This window comes from Panthera uncia, chromosome B4, assembly GCF_023721935.1.
Source record: "Panthera uncia isolate 11264 chromosome B4, Puncia_PCG_1.0, whole genome shotgun sequence".
Taxonomy (NCBI): domain Eukaryota; kingdom Metazoa; phylum Chordata; class Mammalia; order Carnivora; family Felidae; genus Panthera; species Panthera uncia.
In genome coordinates this window covers 52974496-53001198 of record NC_064809.1, presented here as the reverse complement: position 1 = coordinate 53001198, position 26703 = coordinate 52974496, and the positions used below count along the sequence as shown (strand labels likewise).

The following is a 26703-nucleotide window of genomic DNA, read 5'->3' as shown; positions in this document are numbered from 1 at the left end:
CTGTGGACTCTGCCGAATAGCAGGGCCAGTTTCATAAGGTGGTCCATCCACCATCAGAGAGAATTTGAGAGTCTTCTTCCTCCTTGCTTAAGAAATTAGATATCTATTTTTTACAGCTGCTGAAGGTATCTCCCTGCCTCTCTTATCTAATTTACAACAGTTGTGGTGGGGATTGATTATAGGTCAGTCAGGCTGTAGGAGGAAGAGATTACCAAGTTCCCCTGGGGTGTGGCTGCCCAGTGGTCTTTAAGACACTGGGTCTCCAAGAGGCAGTTTGTTGTTATCTCAAGCATATTTGAAACTCTTTAATTTTAAAGGCCTCGGCAGTCTTAAAATGTTCTCCACCCTTCTCCCCTCCCAACTACCATGTACACTGTGGGATGTACCCCAACACCAGAAACCCAAGACAGCACTTATCCATGCATGACATCTGTTTTATTGATTATATGTGGCAAATATTTATTTCTAGTTGCCTTTCTCTTGCCTTCCAGCAGTTCTTTTCAATGTCTCTCCATCATAATTTGATACATGTTCTGTGTTTCCAGAAGGCAGTTACATTTTAACCTTAAAGAAAAATCATGTGGAAAAACCAGTTTCCTTCACAAAGTATATTCCAAATTGATAAAAGTGATTTTTATGGTACATTCTTTTGCTTTATGCTTGTCCTTTTTTTTTTCTTGTATTATACAAACCACAAGGCCAACTGGAGACCAGAAAGAACTAGGGAAGAGGGATAAAGAGTTTCCCTTAATAAGTGGTTATAGAGGCTAGTTGTTATAGATTATGTTGCCAGAGCTGGGGTGAGGTAGATGGATATTTGTTCAGAAGTCATATTGATCTATATTTGGATAAAAACTCAGGACTTTGAGGCGTTATACATCTTTCATATGACTCAGATGGTCTGGTGTCTTTCCTACAACAAAACAAAACAAAACAAAACAAAACAAAACAAAACAAAACAAAACAAAACAAAACTGACTTTCCAAGGGAAATGGTGAGTATGTGAGCAGCTACCTAGGGCAATGACAGGAACCAAGCCAAGTCTGGTGAGAGAATACAGACAGAAAGAGACATCCAAGTACTTACATGGAAGGACAGAAGGTTGCATTTAAAGATATGAATGAAGATAACCAGAGAGATAGCCGGCCTTTCTAAACCCCCTTGTGTGTAGCATATTACTTAGTGTGTACATGGTAGAACAAACCATGGGCTCTGACCACACAAAACTGCTAATCTAAAAGTGGATACAGAGTAGAGTGATATATAGGACCACTGGATGGTTTTCTAGATTCTGTGCTTACAAGGAAAGGAAGGATTTGGTTGGAAAAAAAAAAAAAAGCTGTTTACAAGACTTGGAAAAAATGAGTGTAGATTAGTGCTCATTGTAAACAAAGACAAAGTGTTCATTGTAACTACATTACAGCTTTAGTTTGGAAAATAAGGTGGATAGGCAGATGTGTTTCCTTCTGCTGTTTATTCCTCAGGATTTTTTGTATTATTTTTATATTCAGATAATCTTATTTAGTTAACATACCGTACAATATTGGTTTCAGGAGTAGAATTCAGTGATTTTTCCCTTACATATAACACCCAGTGCTCATCACAGCAAGTGCCCTCCTTAATACCCATCACCCTTCTAGCCCATCTCCCAACTACCTCCCTCCATCAACCCCCAGTTTGTTCTCTATCATTAATAGTCTCTTGTGATGTTTTCCTCTCTTCTCTTCCACCCCATATGTTCATCTGTTTTTTCTTATATTCCACATATGAGTGAAATAATATGGTATTTGTCTTTCTCTGACTGACTTATTTCACTTAGCATAATACATTCTAGCTCCATCCACTTCATTTCAAATAGCAAGATGTCATTCTTTTTGATGGCTGTAATATTCCATTATACACACACACACACACACACACACACACACACACACCACATCTTCGTTACTCATTCAACAGTCAGTGGACATTTGGGTTCTCTCCATAGATAAGCTATTGTTGATAATGCTGCTATATACATAGGGAGACATGTACCCCTTCGAATCTGTATTTTCATATCCGTTGGGTTAATACCTAATAGTGAAACTTCTAGATCATAGGGTACTTCTATTTTCAGTTTTCTGAGGAACCTCCATAGTGTTCTCCAAAGTGGCTGCACCAGTTAGCATTCCCACCAATAGTGCAAGAGGGCAAGAGGGTTCCCTTTTCTCTGCAGTCTTGCCAACACATACTGTTTCTTGTGTAGTTAATTTTAGCCATCCTGACAGGATGAGGTGGTGTAAGGTGCTCAACATCACTTATCACCAGGGAAATAAAAATCAAAACCACAGTGAGATTCCTGAGGACTTTTATTAGGTGTTCTGTGTTTATAGGATTCAGGGTTGAGAAAATGGAGTAGAGAATCATAAAAGTAAGTAGAGAACACATTTATTTTCACTGTTGACATCAGTGTATCACATCATTTTCTCACTTTTCCCAGCTGTCTTTCTGATTCATGTTTGGGAAATCTCACTTTGATTCTCCCTGGTAGCCTATCTAGTTTTTGAAGACCTCTAGAAGCAGAAGCTCAGGCTTTTCTGATTCGTCAAGCTCATCATCTTGATAGGTGTGATAGAAATGTTAAGAATTTCTAAAACTGGATTATGACTGAAACTAAACCTGTAAATGTGTCAGATCATGAATGAGGAGCATTGCATTTAACTCTGTCTTCTCTGCAGTTATCCCAGAGGGACTAAGAAATTTGCCTTGTTCACAACCATCCTGGAATGATCCTAGATTATGTGGTGTCTATACAGCCTCTAGAGAAGCTCTGGCTATCTGCTTGTTTACCCAAATAATGGTGCAATGATACTAGAGTGGTATGTGCATGAAGCAGTGACTCCAAAGATGTTGTGGGAAAGAAGCAAAAAATGTTTATCCTTCTCTACCCTCTATCTCCCCTGCTTCCCACACATACAAGTGTGTATTTTTTAACATTTGTAAATGGTTGGGCAGCCATTATCTTCAGATTGTTTATTGTTGAGAAATTGAATAACTCCTTGGACTTCTCATCTTGATGTAAAAGCTTTCATCCTTTTTGCCCAGAGGAAGTGAGGTTATGAAAGTACTCTATGCCTCTCAGAAATGTGATTTCAGGCTTCCCTTTGGGGCCCTTTCTCTCTTTCCAGCTCTGATCATTTCAGACATTTTTTGACAGTCCTTCCTGAGGCATCTGGGTTTTGGGACTGGATTCATCTATTTAATTCTGCAAGGCTTGTGAGTACCTAGTTTACATGGTTCCTGCCCCCTTTCTGAGAGTCTCTCTACACCTGTCTTTGGGGTTCTTAATTTTACCAGGTTCCAGAAAAAGCCCTCTTTATCTCCATGTCAGTTCTTGATTATCCATGATAATGGTGGGGTTAACCTACAATAGTGAATTGTACTAAAATGATTTTTGTTTGATTTTTAAGTGATGGGGTCCTGTCTAGAGATAATCCATAAGTGAACAGCTTCAGTGAAAGCAATCCATCATGTTACTCTCCCATGGGTGGCCGTATGGCATCTCTGCTTTGGTGTCTAGAGAGGGTGGCAGATGCAAGAATGCAGATAGTTCAGGGCTCATTGTGTTATCAGAAACTGCAGATCTATTGACAGCTCTGCGAGCTGTCTCCATGCCTTTGTTCAAATCCTGGAGAAGTCCTCTCCTTACTTTGAGAATCCAATATGTAGTTCACAGAACATGAAAATCAGTAGGCAACATGTGAAACTCACGTTTTCCTAGGGTTTCCATCACACCTAGAGTAACAGTCGAATTCCTCACAGTGACTCTCAGATCTTCCGTGAAGGATCTGGCTTCCTGCTTTCTCTTTGTCCTGATCCCTGACTGCTTTCCTCTCGCTCACTCTGTCCTGGCCCCACAGGGCTTGTTATTCCTCAAAAGTAGCCAAGTACCACTTCACACCCATTAGGATGGCTGCTATTAAAAACAAAACAAAACAAAAACAGAGGCTCACAAGTCTTGGTGAAGATGTAGAGAAGGATGTAGAGAAGTGGGACACTTATACATTGCCTGTGGGAATGTAAAATGTTGTAGCTGCTGTGGAAAACAATATGATGATTTCTCGATTATGTATACAGTTACTGTATGATCCAGCAACCCAAATTCTTGGCATATATTGCAAGGAATTGAAAGCAGGGACTCAAAAAGACATTGTTACTCACAACAGCTAAAAGGTGAAAGAGCCCACATGCCCATCAGTGGATGGATGAATAAATAAGATGTGGGATATACAGGCAATGGAACACAATTCAGCCTTAAAAAAGAAGGACATTCTGACATATGCTATAACATGGGCTATAACCTTGAAGACTTTATGCTCAGTGAAATAGGCCAGTGACGAAAGGATAATATTGTATGATACCACTTATACAAGGCACATAGTATAGTCAAATTTATAGAGACAGAATGTAGAATGCCGGGTGCCAGGGGCTGCAGGGAGGGAAGAACTGAGAGTTACTGCTTATGGGTGCAGAGTTTCAGCTGAGGAAGATGAACAAGTTCTGGAGATGGATGGTGGTGACAGTTACACAACAGTGTGAAGGTGAGGCTGTCTTGGATCACCCATTTTAAAATAATAAAACCCACTAGAGAACATCCTAACCTTTTCTTGCTTTTCTTTCCTCTGCTGCATTGATTGAAAATCTTACACAATGTATATTTATCTTATTTATTTATTTATTTATTTATTTATTTTTAATATGAAATTCTTGTCAAATTTGTTTCCATACAACACCCAGTGCTCATCCCAGCAGGTGCCCTCCTCAATGCCCATCACCCACCTTCCCCTCCCTCCCACCCACTATCAACCCTCAGTTTATTCTCAGTTTTTAAGAGTCTCTTATGGTTTGGCCTCCTCCCTCTCTATCTTCTTTTTTTTCCTCCCTCTCCCCTATGGTCTTCTGTTAAGTTTCTCAGGATCCACATATGAGTGAAAACATATGGTATCCATCTTTCTCTGTATGACTTATTTATTGTTTGCTTCCTACTGAAGGAATGTAAGCAACTTGAGTGGAGGGATGTTTGCGTTTTTCTTTGCTTTATTTGCAGTGCTAAATATTTGGGGACCACTATATTTGAATAAATAAATGAAAGACTATGATTGGACACAGACTTCTAGATAAAGTACAAAGAGAGAGAGAAAATGGGAAGATTCCATTTTTCATTGGTTTTGTTAACCAATGGTTTTCATTGGTTTTGTTAACCAAGAGTCTTTTACCCTGGGATATGAGACTCAGCCCCAGTGTTCATGGTGGATTTTATTCTGTTTAGCTTTTCATATATATTCTGAATTGTTTCTGCTTTGGAAGTATTGGTTGTGCACATGCACCACACATTATTATTTAAAGCTCTTGCCCTGAACACAACGCTTCTACTCTTGCATTCCTGACTGCCCTCTACCAGAGATGCAGGGCTGCTTGATTTAGGACTTTGTAACTCTGGGGAAGCTCAGCTATCCAAAAAGGCTTATACTGGTTTGTTTGGGAGCCACTGGTTCAGTTGGCTGGAGATTTTATTGTCTGGAAAACTTTTAAGGAGGCTGAGAGAATTTATATACTTTGGGATCAGGAAGGAGTTGTACTTGGATACAAAGGGATTGATATAAACTCTGGAGATGTTGTATTTAATGTCCATTTCTCTGAACTTTTTAGAGCTTGATTTAATTATTTAACAGCCTCAGTGCACTACTCTCAAGTCTTTTTCAAACTTCTAGCAAAGCAACTGGTATCCAAACTCTCTTTGAAGGTATTCAGGAGGAGCCACAAGGCCAACTTCCTGATTGGCAGAAGATTTAACACCCAACCCTGAGAACCAGTATAATTTGCTTACTTGGAAGAATGTTTTGAAAAGGAAACGTCCAGAGTGAGGGCAATAATCTTCTTAGAGACAGAGGAGTGAACACAATGGCCCCCAGGACAAAGGGGAGCGAGTGGTGCTGGTTGAGAAAGGAAGACACCCTTGCAACTTAAGTAGTGTACTGTTGGAATTGACAGAAATTCTTCTTCTTAGTTATTTGGGATAGAACTTTTGTTTTGGAGTTTAGAAGGAGCTCAGAGACTGAGAGTAATATGGGCAGGAGTAAGGAAAGAAAGGGGAGCTGAGGGCATTATAGAATCCATAAAAGCTGACTTCCTTTTCCCTGGATCTTCTCTGCATTTCTTTCAGCATCTCCTTTTGCTAAGCACCTCCTTTGGGAGAGACTGCTTCCTAATTAAACTTAGATTCACAGACCCAGGTCCCTCATTGGGAAATTTCCTCAGAAAATTCTCTTGAAATAGATGATGGTGCATGTTCTAGTGTCCTGTCTACACCTTGGTTTGGACCTTTCTTTCTTTGAAAAAGAAACGTCCTACTTCCTGGAATTTTAAGGTATAGTGGTAAATAAATACATCTATATATTCATTTCCTCTGTCCTAAATGTCTCTTATAGTCGTTTGGCACACTTATGAGCAGATATTTTTCCTGGGTAGTGAGAGTTGGAGATGAGACTGTGGCATCCAGAAGGAGAAGGGATATGCATCCTGGCCCTGCCTCCTAGAAGCTTTTAGGAGAAGCTTTTAGCTTTTAGACTATAAGGAATTTCAGTGACTCACACAAGGCACCATCAGACAGAAAGGGAAAATCAGTTTCAGCTGTGCATCAGGATGGGCTGTAAGTACTGGTGGGAAGAGGAGGAAAGTTGGAGATGGGCATCAGTCAGGATGGCTTAGGCAAGGCTTCGTAGATGCAGAGGAAGGCTGTAGAATAGGGTTGAGAAGAGCTGGAGGGTCAATATGGACAGAAAAGAGTGAGGATGGCCTCCATGGCAGGACAGGAAACTTTCCCAGTACCAAGTCTCATCCCACAAAGAGTAAGTCAGGATGTAAGGAGGTGATGAGCCTGAGGGTAGGGGGAGAATTACAGCAGGACTCTGACATTTAGGTCAGAGAGTCTGGACTGAATATAAACTGTTGGACTAATTGCAGATTATTTCACAGGGAAAGGGCATTTCTAAACATGGAGTTTGAGGGTAATGTTTCTCTCTGTGTTGTAATAAGTTGGGTTTGTGGTAGGCTGTCTTAGGATTCCCAATCCATGGGTTTGTTTTGTCTTCTATAAGTTTGGTTGTTCATTTGTTTGTTCTGCCTGCATATGTTGAAGTAAAATAGACATGATTATTTAATTCCCAGATTTTTTTTTTCCTGTGGGGTGCTTCTCTGGATCATCATACTTTGTCTTTATCCCACTTTCCCTCATCTTCAGTAAAGGTGGGAAGAACACAAGGGCGACCTTGCACAACAAAGTTGAGGGAAACAGAAATGATCAAAAGCATTAGCCATCTCTAAACCTTCCGTTCAGATGGTCCTCTGGGATTTCTGCTCAGGGCCCATGGATGGACTTCAGAAGAGTGTAGAATATTATTTTGAGGTGACCAACCTCAGAGGGCTCTGTGATTCAACAAATGTGAAGAACCGCTGTCATGTCTTTGTGGGGAGGTAGTTGTCTGGATATGGTTCCTCAGAGGGAGTAAAGAGGTACAAGCATCCTTAGTGCCCAGTAAGAAGCCTTCAGAGACAAGGAGCTGAAGGAGAAAGAGGAATTGGGAAAAGGGAAATGGGTTCAGAGGGAACTGGTGGGAGGGGTGTCCCATCTTCCCTTGTTTTCCACCCTCTTTCTAGCGGGTAGTCTTTCTCTGTATTCTCTATGTCCTGATGATTATAGGATCCAGTTACCCTTCAATTAAAATCTGTCATTTATCATGCCCTAAACCCTGTACTCTCACATTTTCTCATGCAATTTCTTTGTTAAACCTGTAGTGCAGAGTGGAGTCAACAGCTCCCTCAGTCATGAACTATTAGCCCCATTGCTTCCTGTCAGACCCCTTTACAAAATGTATTTTATTTTCCCCTTTCATTCCTATCTCTATTCTCATTTCCCCTCCTCACAGTGGGGGGTGGGGAGGGTACTTACTTTCCTGTATTTAATAAATGATCTTCCAGTCTATGCTCTACATGTGTATTTAGATACATCCATCCACTCAACAACTACAGTGCTGACTATGTGTGCATTCTTAATTCCACTAAGATTGTGCTTCAGGATGGTGGACCCAGTTAATTTCCCAAGAGCAGTACATTACAGTTTGTATCTTTTCATGGAATTATCATACTGATCCAATAAAGGAAGTAAAGTAAGGTTCCTTATGGATGAGGAAACTGAGGCTTAGAGATATTAAGCAAATTACCCTAGTTTATGTAGTCAAGTGCAAGAGCCAGCGCTTATATCCAAAATCTCTCATATAATGTTCAATGCTTTTACCACTGTAGTACGCAGCACTGACTCTTCCAGAAATAAGATGAGGCATCTGCCTCATTATGTATTATTATTATTATTATTATTATTATTATTATATTTGAGCCTTGGATATTTGGATGCCTGGTCTAACTCAATAAGCCTAGGACCCCCAAGGGTTTAGCACCAGCATGTAAGAGGGTGTCTAATTAGAGTTCTTAGGGTTTCAAAGTGAATTATGGAATAAAACTGTTTTTATTGTTTCATGAGGACTAGCTAACAGGCTTGAGTTTTAGTGGGTGATTTTGAGGCTAGACATTTATAAAGACTAATTTTCAAAGTTTGGGGACTGTGGATCAGATTTGAATATTAAGTATTAGGTAGAATATATTAAGTACATATTATATGCTAGTTACTGAGCAAAGTACTTTACAGGCATCATTTCACTAAATCCTGAAAAAAACTCTATGAGGTATTTACTTTTACTCCCATTTGACTGTTGTGAAAACTAACACACTGAGAGGTGAGCTAATTTGTCCACAGTCACCCAACTATGAGGTTGAGTTTTGACTTGAACCTGAACCATCTACCTGCAGAGCCTTACTCTTGACTACTAAACTGTGCTGCCTTCCTGTGAAGGAAGCTTTACAATATCTTTGCTTTGAAATTGATGATAATTTCTTGTCATTTGGGGTGGTTTAGAGCAGTCATGGGAAGTACATTGCTAGTTGGACAAGAATTCCAGAAGGAGAGGTTATGAAGTTTGAAAGTGTACCCCAGTTGTCTTCATTATGCCTCCCTGTGTCCCATGAAGTGAGACCTCTGCCTTAGGACATCCTACCTAGATTTTAAGGCCTGAGTATGATGCCTTCAAAAAAGTGGGGATTCTCTAACTGGGCATGGGTGGTTCATTACATATAACCCAAGGCAACCTGATAGTTTCAAGACAAGTGTCCTCAAAAGGAAACAATTCTTTATCACCCTGTGTGAATCATACTTGCCAGGCATTATCTGTGGTCAAAGTTTTATCACAGTTGGTTTTTCTTCCACACTTTACATTTTGCTTGCCTTCTACAGGGAAGATGATACCATTTATATATTTACATTAGCTGGGTTTATAAAGATTGCTTGGCTACAAAGTATATACTCAAAATCAAGTAGATAAGAATATTTGATTATGTGCTCTTTCAGATTTCCCTTCTCTGTTTATACAATTGTTCAACAAATATTTTTTGTGCACCTAACTCACAGTCTAATGGAGGAGACTGGCAGCTGACCTAAAATGTTGATATATTAGAATAAATGGCACATGGGGTAAGCCGGGTGCTAGGAGACTCATAAGGGTAAGGGTAAGGGCAGCATAAGTGTCAAGGGAGACTTCCTAGGGAAGCAACTTCTGAGCTGGGAACTGAAAGAGAAGTGGGGGTTAGCTATAGGAAGAAAACAAGGGGGCATTAGAGGCAAGGGGATGGGGTCAGTGTAGAATTTCATGGCTGAATGCAGAAACCGGGCAGGAGATGAGGTTGGAGGAATCAGTAACAGGTAAGACTATGAAGGAAGGGCATTGGTGAACCACAAGAGGTTTGGAAGCCTGGGGGTGGGTGGAGACACATCAATCACATTCATTGTGCAGAAAGTTCCATGGGTTAATTGACCTTCCTTATTGGTCAGATGTGTTTGTTGGTACATCATAACATTGGAACTGGTAAATGGCAAATAAGGAATCTAGATGGATTTGTAGATGGAAGTCCAACCAATACCAAGCATACCTTCTGATAATGTATAAAAAATATTTTTCAATTTTAACTTGATTATTCTGTCTTTACAAACCTCTGACAACATTTGCTAAAAATTCTCTCAAAATCAAAGCCTGAGTAGAGAGGAAAGTGAGGGCTGCATGACTTTGTGTTCTCTGTTTTCCACTACTTTTCTGGGGCATTGCTGTGAATTGTTCATCCAAAACTTATTCTCCTTGAGGAGGGGCCATTTGAATAGCAGCAGGGGAGGAGGCGAAAAGAAGAACCACATGTGGTGTACATTAATTAAGAAAATATATTTAGTATAGTCAGACAATGGTTTGTGGGAGTTAAAAATAACTCCTTGTGAAAAATTACTGAGGAGTTACAGTTAGTGTTTTAATACAAGCTCACAGAGCAGGGCAGATTCCAAGGCTGCTGAAAACTGACATCACAGATGGTGCAGGGTGTTTATAGAGCACAGCGAGGCCACTGAGGAGACCATCTGCAGAAATGAGCTCACCTACTCTCCTAGAAGCCAGAGAGGGAGGAGACAGAGGGAATTGTTTTGGTTGTGAGCTATGAGCTAGGTGACTTATTTCTTTTCTCTCTACCCCTCATACTCTCTTAACTGTGGACATAAAACATGTGGTAAATTTTTGTTTGGTTGTTTTGGGTGAGGTTTATTGAATGTCAGAATTCACAAAATGGCCTTTCTGTCTCTTCTCCCTTTCATGGACCCTTGGTTGGCTGCTTCATCCATTTCTCCAGTGTTTTCTCACCAGACAGCATGTTTCTCTCTTTCATACTGGTGTTTATAAAGGCCCTGCCCCTTTCTCCCCCTTCATGTCTTCTCACAGCACCCCATGTGGGCCTAAGTGGGTAAAGAAAAGGGTTGGAGTGTATATTTTTTGCCATCAGTACAGCTAAATGAATGATACAGAATGAGGAGAAAGGGGGCCATAGTGACCTCTGACATTGGCTAGCTGATTTGGAGGCTAAGGGTTTTAAGATTGGGGGACCAATATTTGTATTTTAAATTCAGATGGTATTTAAAATATGGTTCTATAACTGCAATGAGGCCCTCTCGTCTGTGAATTAATGTGTCATAACTCATGTTCAAGTACCACACAAACATCCATGGTGTGAATTATTACACAATAAATTCAAACCCTGTTGTGTCTTACAGCTTAATTAGTACATGAAGCTACATGAGTTAGTTGAACCCATGTGAGATTACATCATATAGTGTGTAAAAATGGAAATGTTGGGAAGTATTTTGCAGTTTTTCAGGGGAGAAAGCAGGGTTGACTTTTCTATGATGTCTTTAGTGTCAGTTTCTATATTTGTGCTCAACAAGTGATGTTGGACTTCTGAGCTTTTGTTGCCTGGTTGAACACAATTGTTCAGTATGAATTTATTGTTTATTTAGGCATTATGGAGGGATGACAGACACCAGAAGAAATACAAAACAGCATCTTTGAAGCCTGACCAATGGACTGTGGCAGCCCCAAGTCAACTTAGCTTAATTCAGCCTCACCAAACATGATCCCAGACTGATCCCAGACTACATGGGCTTGATACAGCTGTCTGATCCTAGAATCTTCTTCAATTCCAGCTAGAATGCTGTATCAGATACTTCGCAGATTTTTTCAAAAGCTGGTACGCAAAAATATGCCAACAGAGCATGGGATTCAAGTTAACATCCACCTGAGCACTCTGGATTTAGTTGCCCTCGGTGTGGGCCGCACAGTGGGTATAGGTGTGTATGTCCTGGCTGGTGAGGTGGCTAGCAGTCAAGCAGGGCCATCCATTGTGATCTGCTTTTTGGTGGCTGGCCTAACTTCTGTGTTGGCTGGGCTGTGCTATGCAGAGATTAGTGCCCGTACCCAGGTTCCGCATTCTGGCTCTGCATATCTCTACAGCTTTGTCACTATAGGTGAACTCTGGGCTTTCCTCAGTGGCTGGAACCTCATCCTCTCCTTTGTTGCTGATACAGCCATTGTGGCCTGTGCCTGGACCTTAGTTTTTGCCAACCTGTTTGGGAACCAGATCGCTCAGACCCTTAATGAGAACATCTCACCTCATGTTCCCCAAGTACTTGCAGAATATCTAGGCTTCATTGTTGTGGGCCTAATGTTGTTGCTCATCGAATTGCAGACTCTGCCATTTCATACATTTTTCCTGGTTGCCAAAGTGATTACATTGGTGAAACTTTTGGTTCTTGTTTTTTTCATAATCTCTGGCTTCATTAAGGGAGACCTGCAAAACTGGAAGCTCACAGAAGACGACTATGTAAAAGCTGGACTCAATGACACCTCAAGCTTGGGCCCTCTGGGCTCTGGAGGATTTGTGCCATTTGGCTTTGAGGGGATTCTCCATGGAACAGCTACCTGTTTCTATGCATTTATAGGTTTCAGCATCGTTCTTACAACAGTCAAGAAAGAGCAGAATTCTCAGTGTTCCATCCCCATGGGCATTATGATTTCACTGTTCATCTGCTTTGTGCTGTATTGTGGTGTCTCCTCAGCACTTACGCTTATGGTGCCTTACTATCAGTTTCAACGTGGGAGCACCTTGCCTGAGGCATTTTTCCTTATTGGCTGGGCACCTGCGTACTATGTTGTAGCTTTTGGATTTTTCTGTAGTCTTTCTGCCAGCCTTTTGAGCTTTATGTTCCCCATTCGTCGGTTGATACACATGATGGCAAAAGATGGCCTCCTGTTCCCTGTCCTTGCTAGAGTGCGTACTGGCTCATACTCCCGCATCATGGCTTCTGTGATATTTAGTATTATTGCAGCAAACATGGCATTCTTCTTGGAACTCACTGATCTTGTGGACCTCAGGTCACTTGAGTCTCTGCTAGCTTACTCCCTGGTTGCTCTTTGTGTTCTCATCCTTCGATATCAGCAGAGTGGAGGAAATGAACCAATGGTTCAGGAGGAGAGTGGACTGGCAGCAGAAAGGCTAACTCTACAAGGACTACTTTTTCCGGGCAGCTCCTCCCCAACTCCACTCTCTGGCCGGGTTGTCCGTGTTTGCTCCTCACTGCTTGCTCTGCTGCTAATTCTTCTTTGCTTGGTGCTGGCCCAGTGGCCAATTCTGCTTTCTGGAGACCCAGTGTGGATTTCAGTGGTTGTGCTGCTCCTGGTTCTCATCACTGGGCTTACTGGGGTCATCTGGAGACAGCCTCAGAGCTCCAGTTCCCTTCACTTTAAGGTCCCTGCTCTGCCTCTTGTCCCACTACTGAGCATCTTCATGAATGTTTACCTTATGATGCAGATGACAGCTGCCACCTGGGCCCGATTTGGTGTCTGGATGCTGATTGGGTTTGCTATCTATTTCAGCTATGGGATCCAGCACAGCCTGGTCTATTAACCCCACCTAAGTTAAGGCCAAAATCGTAGACCTTGAACTCAGCAGTGCCAGTACATATTCTGTTTGATAAAATAACACCTGAATGCAGTCTGGTCCCTTTGCATAATAGTAGAGAGTATTTTTGAGCACATAGAAAGTTAGGTCTCCCATGGGTGCTGATGTGGGGGAACACTAATAGAGCTCTGTATTTATTGTGGAATGAAGGATGTGTCTTTGCTCTTTCTTCTTTATTATTTCTTACTTGTATATTTGTTAATTATGTCTATAGTTGTTTAGTGGCTTTTAAAAAAATATTTAAAAAACTAGGGGTGCCTGGGTCTCTCAGTCAGTTAAGCATCCAACTTTGATTCAGGTCATAATCTCACAGTCCGTGAGTTTGAGCCCCATGTCAGGTCTGTGCTGACAGCTCAGAGCCTGGAGCCTGCTTCAGATTCTGTGTCTCCCTCTCTCTCTGAACATACCTTACTTGTGCATGCTGTCTCTCTCTCTCAAAAATAAATAAATATTAAAAAATTCTTAAATTATTTTCATTTTATTTGGTTAAATATTCAGTAGCTGGGGGAGGGGACCTGGTTGGCTCAGTCAGTAGAGCATGCAACTTTTGATCTTGCAGTGGTGAGATTGAGCTCTTCATTGAGTATAAGGATTACTTTAAAACACATCCAGTAGTATAATTACTGGATTGTATGGTATGTATTTTAATTTTTTGAGGAAGCTCCATACTGCTTTCCATAGTAGCTGTACCAATTTACATTCCCACCAACAATGCGTGAGGGTTCCTTTTTCTCAATTTCCTCAACAACACTAGTTATTTTGTATTTTTTATTTTATCCATTCTTACAGGTGTAAAGATATATCTCACAGTGCTTTTAATTTACATTTTCCTGATGATTAGTGATGCTAGTACCTTTTCTTATGTCTTTGGCCATCTATTCCTTCTTTGGAAAAATTCAATTCATGTCCTATGCTGAACTATTTTTTTAATTTGGATTTCTTACTTGGATTATTTGTTTTTTTTGGTGTTGAGTTATATAAGATATTTATGTATTTTATATTAAACTTTTTTTTGGATCTATCATTTGGAAATATCTTCTCCCATTCAGTAGGTTGCCTTTTTGGTTTGTTTATGGTTTCCATTTCTGTTGCAAAAGCTTTTTAGTTTCATTAATTTGAAAAGATATATGCAACCCTACATTTATTGCAGCATTATATACCAAAACCAGGAAATAAATGCAACCAAAGTATCCAAGTATCTATTGATATATGAATGGATCAAGAAGATGTGAGATACACACACACACACACACACACACACACACACACACACAATGGAATATTACTCACCCAATACACACAGTGGAATATTACTTGGCCACAAAAAGGAATGGAATCTTGCCATTTTTAATAACATGGATGAACCTACAAAGTATAATGCTAAATAAAATGTCAGTCAGAGAAACAAATACCATATGTTTTCACTCTATGTGGAATTTAAGAAATAAAACAAACTTTAAGGAAAACAACACATAAAAAAATAAAAAAAATCCACTCCAGACTCCTAAATACAGGAAAAAAAAAATACTGGTGGTTGCCAAAGGGGAGGTAAGCAGAGGAATAGGTGAAATAGCTAAAAGGAATTAAGAGCACACTTGTCTTTTTTTAAAATTTTTTTAATGTTTTTATTTATTTTTGCGACAGAGAGAGACAGAGCATGAGCAGGGGAGGGGCAGAGAGAGAGGGAGACACAGAATTGGAAGCAGGCTTCAGGCTCTGAGCTGTCAGCACAGAGCCCGATGCGGGGCTCTAACCCACAGACTGTGAGATCATGACCTGAGCCGAAGTCGGATGCTTAACTGACTGAGTCACCCAGGCGCCCCAAGAGCATGCTTGTCTTGATTACACTGAGAAATGTGTGGAATTGTTGAATCATTATATAGTAGACATGGAGCATATAATAACCCTGTATATTAGAAATAAAATACCTAGAAAAAAAACTGAAATAAAAAAAGATGAAAATGGCCTCTGACATTAATGAGGCTATATTTTATTTTATTTATTTTAATTATTATTATTTTTTAAATTTACATCCCAGTTAGTTAGCATATGCTGCAACAATAATTTCAGGAGTAGATTCCATAGTGCCCCTTACCCATTTAGCCCATCCCACCTCCCACAAACCCTCCAGTAACCCTCTGATTGTTCTCCATTTTTATGAGTCTCATGTTTTGTCCCCCTCCGTGTTTTTATATTATTTTTGTTTCCCTTCCCTTATATTCATCTGTTTTGTCTCTTAAAGTCATCATATGAGAAGCCATATAATATTTGTCTTTCTCTGACTAATTTAACTTAGCATAATACCCTCCAGTTCCATCCACGTAGCTGCAAATGGCAAGATTTCATTCTTTTTGATTGCTGAGTAATAATCCATTGTATATATACACCACATCTTCTTTATCCCTTCATCCATCGATGGACATTTGGGCTCCTTCCATACTTTGGCTATTGTTGATAGTGCTGCTATAAACATTGGGGTGCATGTGTTCCTTTGAAACAGCACACCTGGATCCCGTGGATAAATAGCTAGTAGTTCAATTGTTGGGTCCTAGGGTAGTTCTATTTTTAGTTTTTTTGAAGAACCTCCATACTGTTTTCCTGAGTGGCTTCATCAGCTTGCATTGCCACCAACAATGCAAAAGAGATCCTCTTTCTCCGCATCCTCACCAACATCCGTCATCGCCTGAGTTGTTAATGTTAGACATTCTGACAGGTGTCAGGTGGTATCTCATTGTGGTTTTGATTTGAATTTCCTGATGATGAGTGAAGTTGAGCATTTTTTCATGTCGGTTGGCCATCTGAATGTCTTCTTTGGAGAAGTGTCTATTCATGTCTTTTGCCCATTTCTTCACTGGATTATTTGTTTTTTGGGTGTTGAGTTGGATAAATTCTTTATAGATTTTGGATACTAACCTTTTATCTCATATGTCATTTGCAAATCTTCTCCCATTCCGTTGGTTGCCTTTTAGTTTTGCTGACTGTTTCTTTCACTGTGCAGAAGCTTTTTATTTTGATGAGGTCCTAGTTGTTCATTTTTGCTTTTGTTTCCCTTGCCTTTGGAGGTGTGTTGAGTAAGAAGTTGCTTCGGCCAAGATTAAAGAGGTTTTTGCCTGCTTTCTGCTCGAGGATTTTGATGGCTTCCTGTCTTACATTGAGGTCTTTCATCCATTTTGAGTTTATTGTGTATGGTGTAAGAGTTTATTTCATCCATTTTGAGTTCATTGTGTATGGTGTAAGAAAGTGGTCCAGGTTCATTCTTCTTCATGTCTTTGTCCAGTTTTCCCAGCACCACTTGCTAAGGAGACTATTTTTATTCCATAGGATATTCTTTCCTGCTTTGCAAGGATTAGTTGGCCATACATTTGTGGGTCCATTTCTGGGTTCTCTATTCTGTTCCATTGATCTGAGTGTGTTCTTGTGCCAGTACCATACTGTCTTCATGATTACAGCTTTGTAGTATAGTTTGAAGTCTGGGATTGTGATGCCTCCTGCTTTGGTTTTCTTTTTCAAGATTGCTTTGGCTATTCAGGGTCTTTCCTTGTTCCATACAAATTTTAGGATTATTTTTTCTAGCTCTGTGAAGAATTCTGGTGTTATTTTGATAGGGATTGAATTGAATATGTAGATTGCTTTGGGTAGTATTGACATTTTAACAATATTTGTTCTTCCTATTCAGGAGCTTGGAGTCTTTTTCTATTTTTTTGTGCCTTCTTCCATTTCTTTCATAAGCTTTCTATAGTTTTCAGCATATAGATTTTTCACCTCTTTGGTTAGATATATTCCTAACTATTTTATGGGTTTTGGTGCAATTTTAAATGGGATCAATTCCTTGATTTCTTTTTCTGTTGCTTCATTGTTGGTGTATAGGAATGCAACCGATTTCTGTGCATTGATTTTATATCCTGCAACTTTGCTGAATTCATGAATCAGTTTTAACACTTTTTTGGTGGAATATTTTGGGTTTTCCATATAGAGTATCATGTTATCTGTGAAGAGTGAAAGTTTGAACTCCTGACCAATTTGGATGTCTTTTATTTTTTTGTGTTGTCTGATTGGAGAGGCTAAGACTTACAATACTATGTTGAATGACAGTGGTGAGAGTTGTGACAGGTCCCTGTCTTGTTCCTGACTTTAGGAGGAAACCTCTCAGTTTTTCCCCATTGAGTATGATATTAGCATTGGGTCGTTCATATATGGCTTTTATGATCTCGAGGTATGATCCTTCTATTCCTACTTTCTTGAAGGTTTTTATCAAGAAAAATGCTGTATTTTGTCAACTGCTTTCTCTGCATCTATTGAGAGGATCATATGTTTTTTTTTCCTTTCTTTTTTTGATGTGATGAATCTCATTGATTGTTTTGCAGATATTGAACCAGCCCTGCATCCCACGTATAAATCCCACTTGGTCGTGGTGAATATATACATATATATACACATACACACACACACACACACACACACACACACACACACACACACATATATATATATATATATATATATATATATATATAATGTATTGATGGATCCAGTTGGCTAATATATTGTTGAGGATTTTTGCATCCCTGTTCATTAGGGAAATTGGTCTATAGTTCTCCTCTTTAGTGGGGTCTCTGTCTGGTTTTGGAATTAAGGTCATGCTGGCTTCATAGAATGAGTTTGGAAGTTTTCCTTCTATTTCTATTTTTTGGAACACTTTCAGGAGAATAGGTGTTAACTCTTCCTTAAATGTTTAGTAGAATTCCCCTGGAAAGCCATCTGGCCCTGGATGCTTTTTTGGGGGGAGATTTTTTATTACTAATTCTATTTCCTTACTGGGTATGGGTCTGTTCAGATTTTCTATTTCTGTTTCGGTTTCTCTTCCTGTTTCGGTTTTGGTAGTGTATATGTTTCTAGTAATTTGTCCATTTCTTCCAGATTGCCCATTTTATTGGAGTATAATTGCTCAATAGTCTCTTATTATTGTTGTTATATCTACTGTGTTGGTTGTGATCTCTCCTCTTTCATTTTTGATTTTATTTGTTTGGGTCCTTTCCTTTCTCTTTTTGATCAAAGTGGCTAGTGGTTTGTCAATTTTGTTAATTCTCTCAAAGAACCTCATCCCTAGTAGTGCTGAGCACCACCTGCTTCCTACCACATGAGAGAGTCTGCTTTTATTAGATTTTCTCTTGTTTGAACAAGGGAGTTGTCCTTTGGGCAACTTAGCACTAAATAAAAAAAGAAAATCAACAAAAAACTGGAAGAGGCTGAGCTGGGTATGCCCAGTGCTGTCTGTCTCTTCAACTCACTAATGAAAGTCATGGTGAGGGAGGCAGAGGTGGAGTGAGTCCAGGAATAGTTCTCTGCTCAGTGGTGCTCAACCTTCAGCAGGTGTCCCATACCTGGAGGGCTTGTGAAAACAAAGATTGCTGGACCTCACCCCTAGCATTTGGAATTCAGTAGGTCTGGATGGATCTCAAAACTTGTACTTCTAACAAATTCCCAGGAGATGCTGAGGTTCTAGGGATCACTCTTTGAAAACCAAAGCTCCAGCTGAAGCTCCTCCACATGTAAAGATGAAGTGAGGAAAGCAAAGGTACCTTTGAACACTTATCTTCACTTAATCTAACATTTAGATTAAGATACCATCTTTAATCCTTTCACAGTGAGGAAATCATAGTGAATCATTTCACAATGCATATGTCTATCAAATTACCATAATGTACATGTTAAATATCTTATAATTTTATGTCAATTATACCTTAGTAAAGCTGGAATGAAAAAATAAAATACCACAGTTATCTGAGTGTCTTTATTTTCTTTATTTTGTTCCTGATTGTAGATCACAGGTAAGGAGTGTATCTTTTTTTTTTTCTATTAATTTTATTTATTTTGAGAGAGTGAGAGTGAGCGGGGAAGGGGCAGAGAGAGAGAAAGAGAGAGAGAGAGAGAGAGAGAGAGAGAGAGAGAATCCCAAGCAGTCTCAGACCTGTCATTGCAGAGCCAAAGAGAGGCTTGATCCCATGAACTCTGAGATCAAGACCTGAGCCAAAAGTAAGAGTCAGAGGCTTAGCTGACTGAGCCATCCATGAGGCCCAAGGAGTGTATCTTATTTACTCCCCCAGAGCATCCAGGTGGGCTTCAGGAACATAATGAGTATATAATAAATTCATGTTAAATTGAATTGGGCCTTACACATTTCTCTGGTACAGAAAATTTTTCTTCCTTTCAGGCTAGCACTGTGCTAGTCCTTGAAAACTATTTTCTGGGAAACTTTCTTGACAAAAAACATTTCTCTCCATCCAGAACTATATCTAAAAGTTTATCTAGATCCATACCCCATCTAGAACTGTACTCAGGCACTTCTAGTTTTGCCTTTGTGTAGCTATGCCTGAGTCCTGGTGACTGTCCTGTCTGTTCTATCAGAATGGAGTCATGTTCAGGGCAAGGAGTAGCTTCTCCCCTTCCTGTAGACCCAACAGTAATAACAGTTGTTCATTCAAAGAGCAACAGGGAAAATATGTCCCAGGGCAGGAGAATGCCTGACATGTCCTCCCATGGTCCTGTTCCATCTATTCCCATGGGATGTGGAGAGGGGCCAGAAGTAGTGAAACTGATAGAAGGCCCAACCTGCTCTACCTGATTGCAGGGGATCTTTGAAGATGAGACTGGGTCCAGCCTGGGAAAGTATGCATCTTTCTTGAATCACTCAGGGTTTTATGGTTGGCATAGAAAGGCCAGTGTTTTCTATTATATTTACGTATGGGGTCTTCCATAGGAAGGAGGGATGGGAAGATGCAGGCACTCTTGCTGTGTGCATGGCTGTTTCACTAGGGTTTGGAATGCCTCAGGTGGTCTCCTGCCCAGAAACAGGGAAATATAGAAAATACACTCTCAAAATACTTTTTATCCCAAGAGTTCTCCACTCAATTTGTTAAGTGAAAAGCTGGGATAGACACGTGGTGTATGTTAGGCTGTGAGGCATGGGAGTGATGAATGACAGAATAAAAATCTTATTAGAGCATCCAAATCTCCTACAAAGTGTAAACAGGGCTTGGATTTAGGAGAATAAGTTGCATGTTTGGACTCAAATAAACAGCTATGGGTTTCCATGTTCTTCCTCTCTCCATGTATTTATCTTGTGTCATTGATGAGATTTAAAAACCTCTGAAGAGAAAACACCTCTTTTATGTATTACTTCTTTGTATCTCCAAAGCCAACAAAGTGATGATGAAAACATAGCTATCATTTGCTGAGTACTATAGCCTATACTTTTTTTTCCAAACACTTCACATGATCACCTATTTAATACAAAAGGTGTATGATTTGAGTATTGTTATGCTTACCTTACAAAATTTGAAACTAAGCCTCAGAAAGGTACAAAATGCAGTGAAGTAATTTGTACAAAGTGAGTAGTGAAGCTAACATTTGTACCAAGGTTGAGCAAAGCTCATGCCACTAACCCCTGAGCTATACTCTTCGTGAAGTAGCAGCTCAGTTAGGGATAGATGATCACTGAAACTTGGTGGTATAGAGATAATTGAAAGACAGTGGATAATGCAAAATAGTGAATAATGAAAAAACAATTTATATTTGTTTTGTGGCATGTAGTCAGAGACACATTCAGTGACAAATGTAAGCTTATACTCATACATTCTCTCATTAACCTTCGCTGTGCCCCACCCTGTAGTCTGGAAAGGGGGAGAGGCTCAATATATTATATTCATAAAGTACCTCATTGACAGTCATGTGTATGTGCCAGATATGTGGACATATATTATTGAATTTGTGTGGAAATAAGCACCAGAGAGTGGGGTACACAAGGAGGAGGGGTACATTTTTCTTGGTAGGACTATAAACATGACCATATTTGTTAGAGTATTTGGGTATGGTGTGTGCATACCTATGTGTATGCATGTGTGTGTGTGTGTGTGTGTGTGTGTGTGTGTGTGTGTGTGTGTTTATGTGCGTGTACACAAATCCTGAAGGACTTCAACTAGCTGTAAAGAACTGGCCTTCCTTTCCTGGCCCTGGTCTGTGAGTTTGTACCAAATCCTGATTTTCACTTTTCATCTCCTTTCAACGGGAACTCAATGAGTTTTCTTCTGTGAAGTTTATGGTGAAGATGCTGGGCTTCTTTGGAGCTCCTATAAATCTCCTACAATCAGAAGAGGTTTGTAGAGAAAGAGAAATAGCAGCCACAAGGCAATCCCTTCCTGTCTTTTACTTTCTAGCCTAATACACAGCCACTCTTGTATGTACACCACCCAGGTAACCATCTCCTCTCCTCCAACCCCCTGACAGAAGATAATAAAAGAAGCCACTTTATTTACTTCTTTACTTCCACGTGAGACTCTCTTTTTGAGTCATCCCAGAAAGAGGAGAATTAAAAATATACTAACTAAGGATACTAGAGTTGACATTATGAGAAACTGGTACTTTGTTAAACTAATTTCATAGAAAGCAATGAATTTGACAGATGCAAGGTAAGAGGAGTTGAATGTCTCTGTTTACATCTTTAGAAAACCTGCAGCAAAACTCCTGGAAGCAGGAGGTGGTATGACCCGCACGTGGTTTGAAGGCAGACACAGAACAGGAACCCCCTCCCCCACCTTCTAATGCCATTGCTGGACTTTTTTATGAGGGATTTTATGACAATCTTTACTTTACATCAGACATTTCACAGCATCTCTTGTCCAGAGAAGGAGAAAATACAAATATTTATTGACATATAATGTCAGAAGGTGGAGGAAAATTGACTATGGAGATGAAAGGAGGAGAGATTTCTTCCTTTCCCAAGGTATGCAAATCACCTGACTTAATTTGTGTAGAATATGCTTTTCTGTGCTTTGTGATCTTTCAGTGATTATATTAAGAAATAATTTCATTGTTAATAAAGAACACAGTGTAACACAGTGGGGGGAGAAAAGAGATGGGAGACATATAGATGGAGGCATAATGGATATCTTGTCTCATTTGAAACCTACATCCCTTCAGTGTGACCAGGTGCAAAAGAAGCTGGGAATCAGGTCCTGGGTTCTGTTTTCTGTATTCAAAGTCTCCAGCTTTTGCGGCTTTTTCTTGAATTTTACTGGTCTCTGTACTTCACTCTCTATTGATCACGAGAAGTTCAATATCAAATGATACCAAAAGTCAAGAAATCCTTCTCAGTAGCTATGTCTTTTCCTTGGTATTCCTTCCTCTTAACCTCTGACTACTAAAATTCTGCACAATGATCACAGTCCACTTTAAATATTACCTCCTACCCATGCCTTCCTGGATAATCCACATAAGAAGAAATTTATTTCCTTTGACTTCCTCTACTCCTTTATGTCAGTCTTACCATAGCTCATTGTCCTCATTTGTGTTACTGTATCTTCACTTTCTCCCTCATTCAACTGTAAGCTTCTGGAGTGGGTAAACTGCATCCTGTATATTTTTATATTCCTCCATAGGGCTTAACACAGAGCTAAAGAATTGTTAAATAACTTTCATGCATGGTGTACAGCTGTAGAGAAAGAAGCCATGGATAGAGATGTAGAATAGGGTCATTATGAATATTGATTAAAGGTACTATTAATATAGGTCTGGACATGATACTTTCAGGTATTGATCATATTATAAGGAAATTTTTATCCAACCAGTAGATTTGTTCACATATACCATATTTATTCATAATTCATTCTTTTTGTCATTCAAATATAGTTTTTTTTTCTCTTGGGAAACAGACAATAAGCAAAAAAAAAAAAAAACATAGTTCAAGTAATTACAGAGTATAATAAACATCCAGAGGAAATAATCTTGGTATTGTGATAAAGAATAATAGGAAATATTCCTTAAATAGGGAGGTCTGGAAAGGCCTTTATAGTCACTGTCATATATTTACCCTTCTATGATTATAAGTTAATTCAATTTCTAACCTGAAGAAAAATATAATAAAATTAATAACAGAATGAGAAGAACAGCCTTCCTACCAGGAAGCATTTTTGTCAACCCAGCCTTAAGACTGGTTTCTTCTTTAGTCCAACCTCCCAACCTTCCCCCTGCCTTAGGCAGAGAAGAAGTCAGGGCCCTCCCCTTGCCTCAGGATGGATCCTGCCCTCTTTTCTCCGCCTAGGAGTTGGCAAGCACAACAGGCGTTAAGAGATTTTATCTTGCTAGACACATGGCGACAAATCAAAGTGGAAGCTTCTGAAATGATGCACCAGTATGTGAGAAGCTGGGAGAGATGGAGACAGAAGTACACATAGAGAGAGGCAAATTACTGTCATAGAGACTCCCTTTCATCTCCCACCTCTGTCTCAGTGGGTTCTAAGCTCTGTACTCCATAGTGGACCTAGTCAAGATTTTCAGGCTTTGAGTGAGGGGAAAGATATCTCCTGAGTTACTTTGGAGACACCATCCCAAGCCATACCTGGATCCCTACTCCAAGGTTGAAGACAACGAAGGCTGTGAAGAGCATGCAGTCTGCTAACCTCCTGGCAGTCTTCACCTAGTTCTTTCATTTCAGGGTCTTCCTTTGACTACTTTCCTGGCCCCCTCCTCCTGGCACAATTGGTAGTTTTAGTTTCTGTGCCCTGCAGAGCAGTGGTCATATTAGGAAAGGCTTGGGAGTGGGTAACAGGAATGTGAGACTGGCACCTGGAACTTTCACACCTTTACTGAGCCTTGATTCCTGTTGTTAAAAAATAGTTTGGTTGGTAGCTCAAGAGCAAATGTTTCCCTCCTCACAAAGGCCCTGGCCTCCTTGGTAGAGTTGGGGACAAGGTCCTATATATTTCACTCCCTCTACTCTTGCTTCTTCAGTCTTTTGATTCTCCCCTTGCAACTTCTCCCCCACTTCCTCCCATCCTTGTAACTCCTCTTCATTCCCTGTATGGTCAGTTCTTCTTGCTTTCTTTCTGGGGCATTTCATTTCTCTTATTCCTCTCAGCCTTCTTTATCTATTACTCCAACTTTGAAGAGACAGGAAGATGATATTTAAGGGAAGCATCTGTGAGAAAGTGGGCTTTGGACACGGCAAGAGGCATGTTTGGCCAGGCATCAGGAAGATCCTGATAGACACTGAAAAAGTAGCTGAAATTCTTGCTGATCAATCTTCCCTAGTAGATGGGGCTGAGGTGCACATGACAGAGACTTACAAAAAATTTGGTTAGATTAAAGGATCACGCAGCCCTCTTTGCCTTATGTCTAGCCTTAACAATATAATAATTATGAGGACTCATTGGAAGTGGGAGAAGTTTTGTCTGGGAATATGAGTGTCTCCAAGTGCATCCTCTATCCAGTCATAAGGAAAGTGGGGCCATCCACTACTTCTGCAAGTTCACAGTTACCCCAAGGAGTGAGGTACACTTCAGATTTTAAGGAGCAATTTGGTTATCCCAGTCACATATATCTGGTCAAGGTGATAGCCGAATTACCCAATTTTTTGGGAGTCTATCCTATTGTTCAGTTCTTCAAGTAATCAAATGCCCATGGGGTGTTATTGTCCCCATAGAGTGACAAGCATGAAGATTGTCTACACGTGAACTATTGTGGCAAGTATTTGAAGTTTCCCTCAAGTTGTCTAGCTTAGGCAGACAACAAACATTCAAAGAATGTTAATCAAATTAATCAGAACTAGAATTTAACATTCACAAAAGTGTATTGTTGAAACATAATTTTTCTCTCTAAAATCACCCTCATTTCCAAAGAGAGCCAATTTAAGACTACTTTATTTGAAAAACAAGTCCCATTTTAACAGTTTACCTAATTATTTACATAAACTCAGCAAGAATAGTTATTGACCTTATAGATTCTTTCAAACATGATTCACTGGAACTTTTCATAAGGAATCTGTAGATTGAACTTTTAAAAGCCTCTCCAGGCTTGAAGACAAGCCCAATACTTGACATAATACCTGCCTCTAATACCTGTAGATTTGGGTGAATTCTTCTAGAGATCCCCCAAATATCTTGAGGTATCATGAACCTGCCAGGAAACGATGTTCTTTACTTTCTGTACTCACCTGGTAAGGCTGCTGGGAGCTCTGTAAGGAAGCCATCAGGCCAACACTTCCAAGGGTCTTTATTGGATTCATAAAGTCAACCTTAGTTCATTAAACCTGTCTGGTCATATCTGAGTCTATGCATGTCTCTCTCAAACATGACATTATGTCAAAGCCCTTGTGAAGTAACTAATGTTTCCAGTGGTGTCCTGTTACAAGGAGAACAGATTCTTGTTGAACTTATGCAGACAACTGCAATTGCCATGAAAGAAAAAAATACCAGGAGTTCCTGAGCTCTAGAGTGTTTCAGGTAGAGAGAAAAGCTAAAATTGTTCAATTTTCTCACAAAACAGTATTTTATCATGTCTTAGATATCTTAAAAGAAAGTCTCTTTAGATCTGATAGACCCGATGTACAGAACCAGCAGTTTCCAACAAGAATCACAAAAACTAATCATCTTCCTCAATTCATACAGTCTCATGTTACTAAGTATTGTTCTGTTTGAATTAGATTTTCCATTAGTTCCAGAAAGTCTTACCCAGTTTAGTTTTGTGATTTTAAAGATATCAAAACCCTATATCTGTCAAAAATCCTTTACATGAATTTCCTTGAAGACAAAACACATTTTGCAAGAGCATCAGAACAATAAATATAAATGATGAAACACTCAAAAATGGATATGGTTCAAGATCTGATGAGAGTTCACTATAATGCAGTTGATGAGGAAATCTAGTATTTCCGTGAATGCATTTCCTAATTAGAATATCAAGTGATGACCCTATACCTGAACATATTAAAATTTCAGTAATTTCTGGGCACCTGGGTGGCTTAGTCTGTTGAGCGTCTGTCTTCAGCTCAGGTCATGATATCACAGTTCATGGATTCAAGCCCTGCATTGGTCTCTGTACTGACAGCTCAGAGCCTGGAGTCTTCTTCAGATTCTGTGTCTCCCTCTCTTTTTGTCCCCTCCCCCACCCCCTGCCTTGTTTGCACTCTCTCTCTCTCTCTTTCAAAAATAAATAAACATTAAAAAATAAAACTTCAGGAATTTCCTATATTTTCTAGAACAGTTACAGTATGTACCCATACAACACAACCTAAGAAGGTTTATTATCATTGTGTTTGATAATGCTTCCCATGTAATTAACACACCAAATGAACCAGCCTGATTAGTCAAAAAGATTTAATTGAGAATTCGAATCTTAGGAAATTTGTTCAACCTCAGAAAGTTCTAAAGCACACACCTAAATAGGATTACAGATCAT

General features: G+C 39.7%; 3 protein-coding genes across 3 annotated transcripts in view; all 3 read left to right on the top strand.

Annotated features, from left to right (window-relative positions):
- LOC125920134 (cationic amino acid transporter 3-like) overlaps window positions 1–26703 on the top strand; it is a 243503-nt gene that overhangs the window by 47088 nt on the left and 169712 nt on the right.
- The window catches only part of LOC125920140 (cationic amino acid transporter 3-like), a 313660-nt gene that overhangs the window by 197110 nt on the left and 89847 nt on the right, over window positions 1–26703 (top strand). The gene's annotated exons all lie outside the window — the stretch shown is intronic.
- On the top strand, window positions 11478–13851 carry LOC125920144 (cationic amino acid transporter 3-like). The gene has a single exon (XM_049627148.1). It carries the CDS (start codon window positions 11665–11667, stop codon window positions 13417–13419), a length of 1755 nt encoding a protein of 584 aa, XP_049483105.1. The 5' UTR covers window positions 11478–11664; the 3' UTR covers window positions 13420–13851.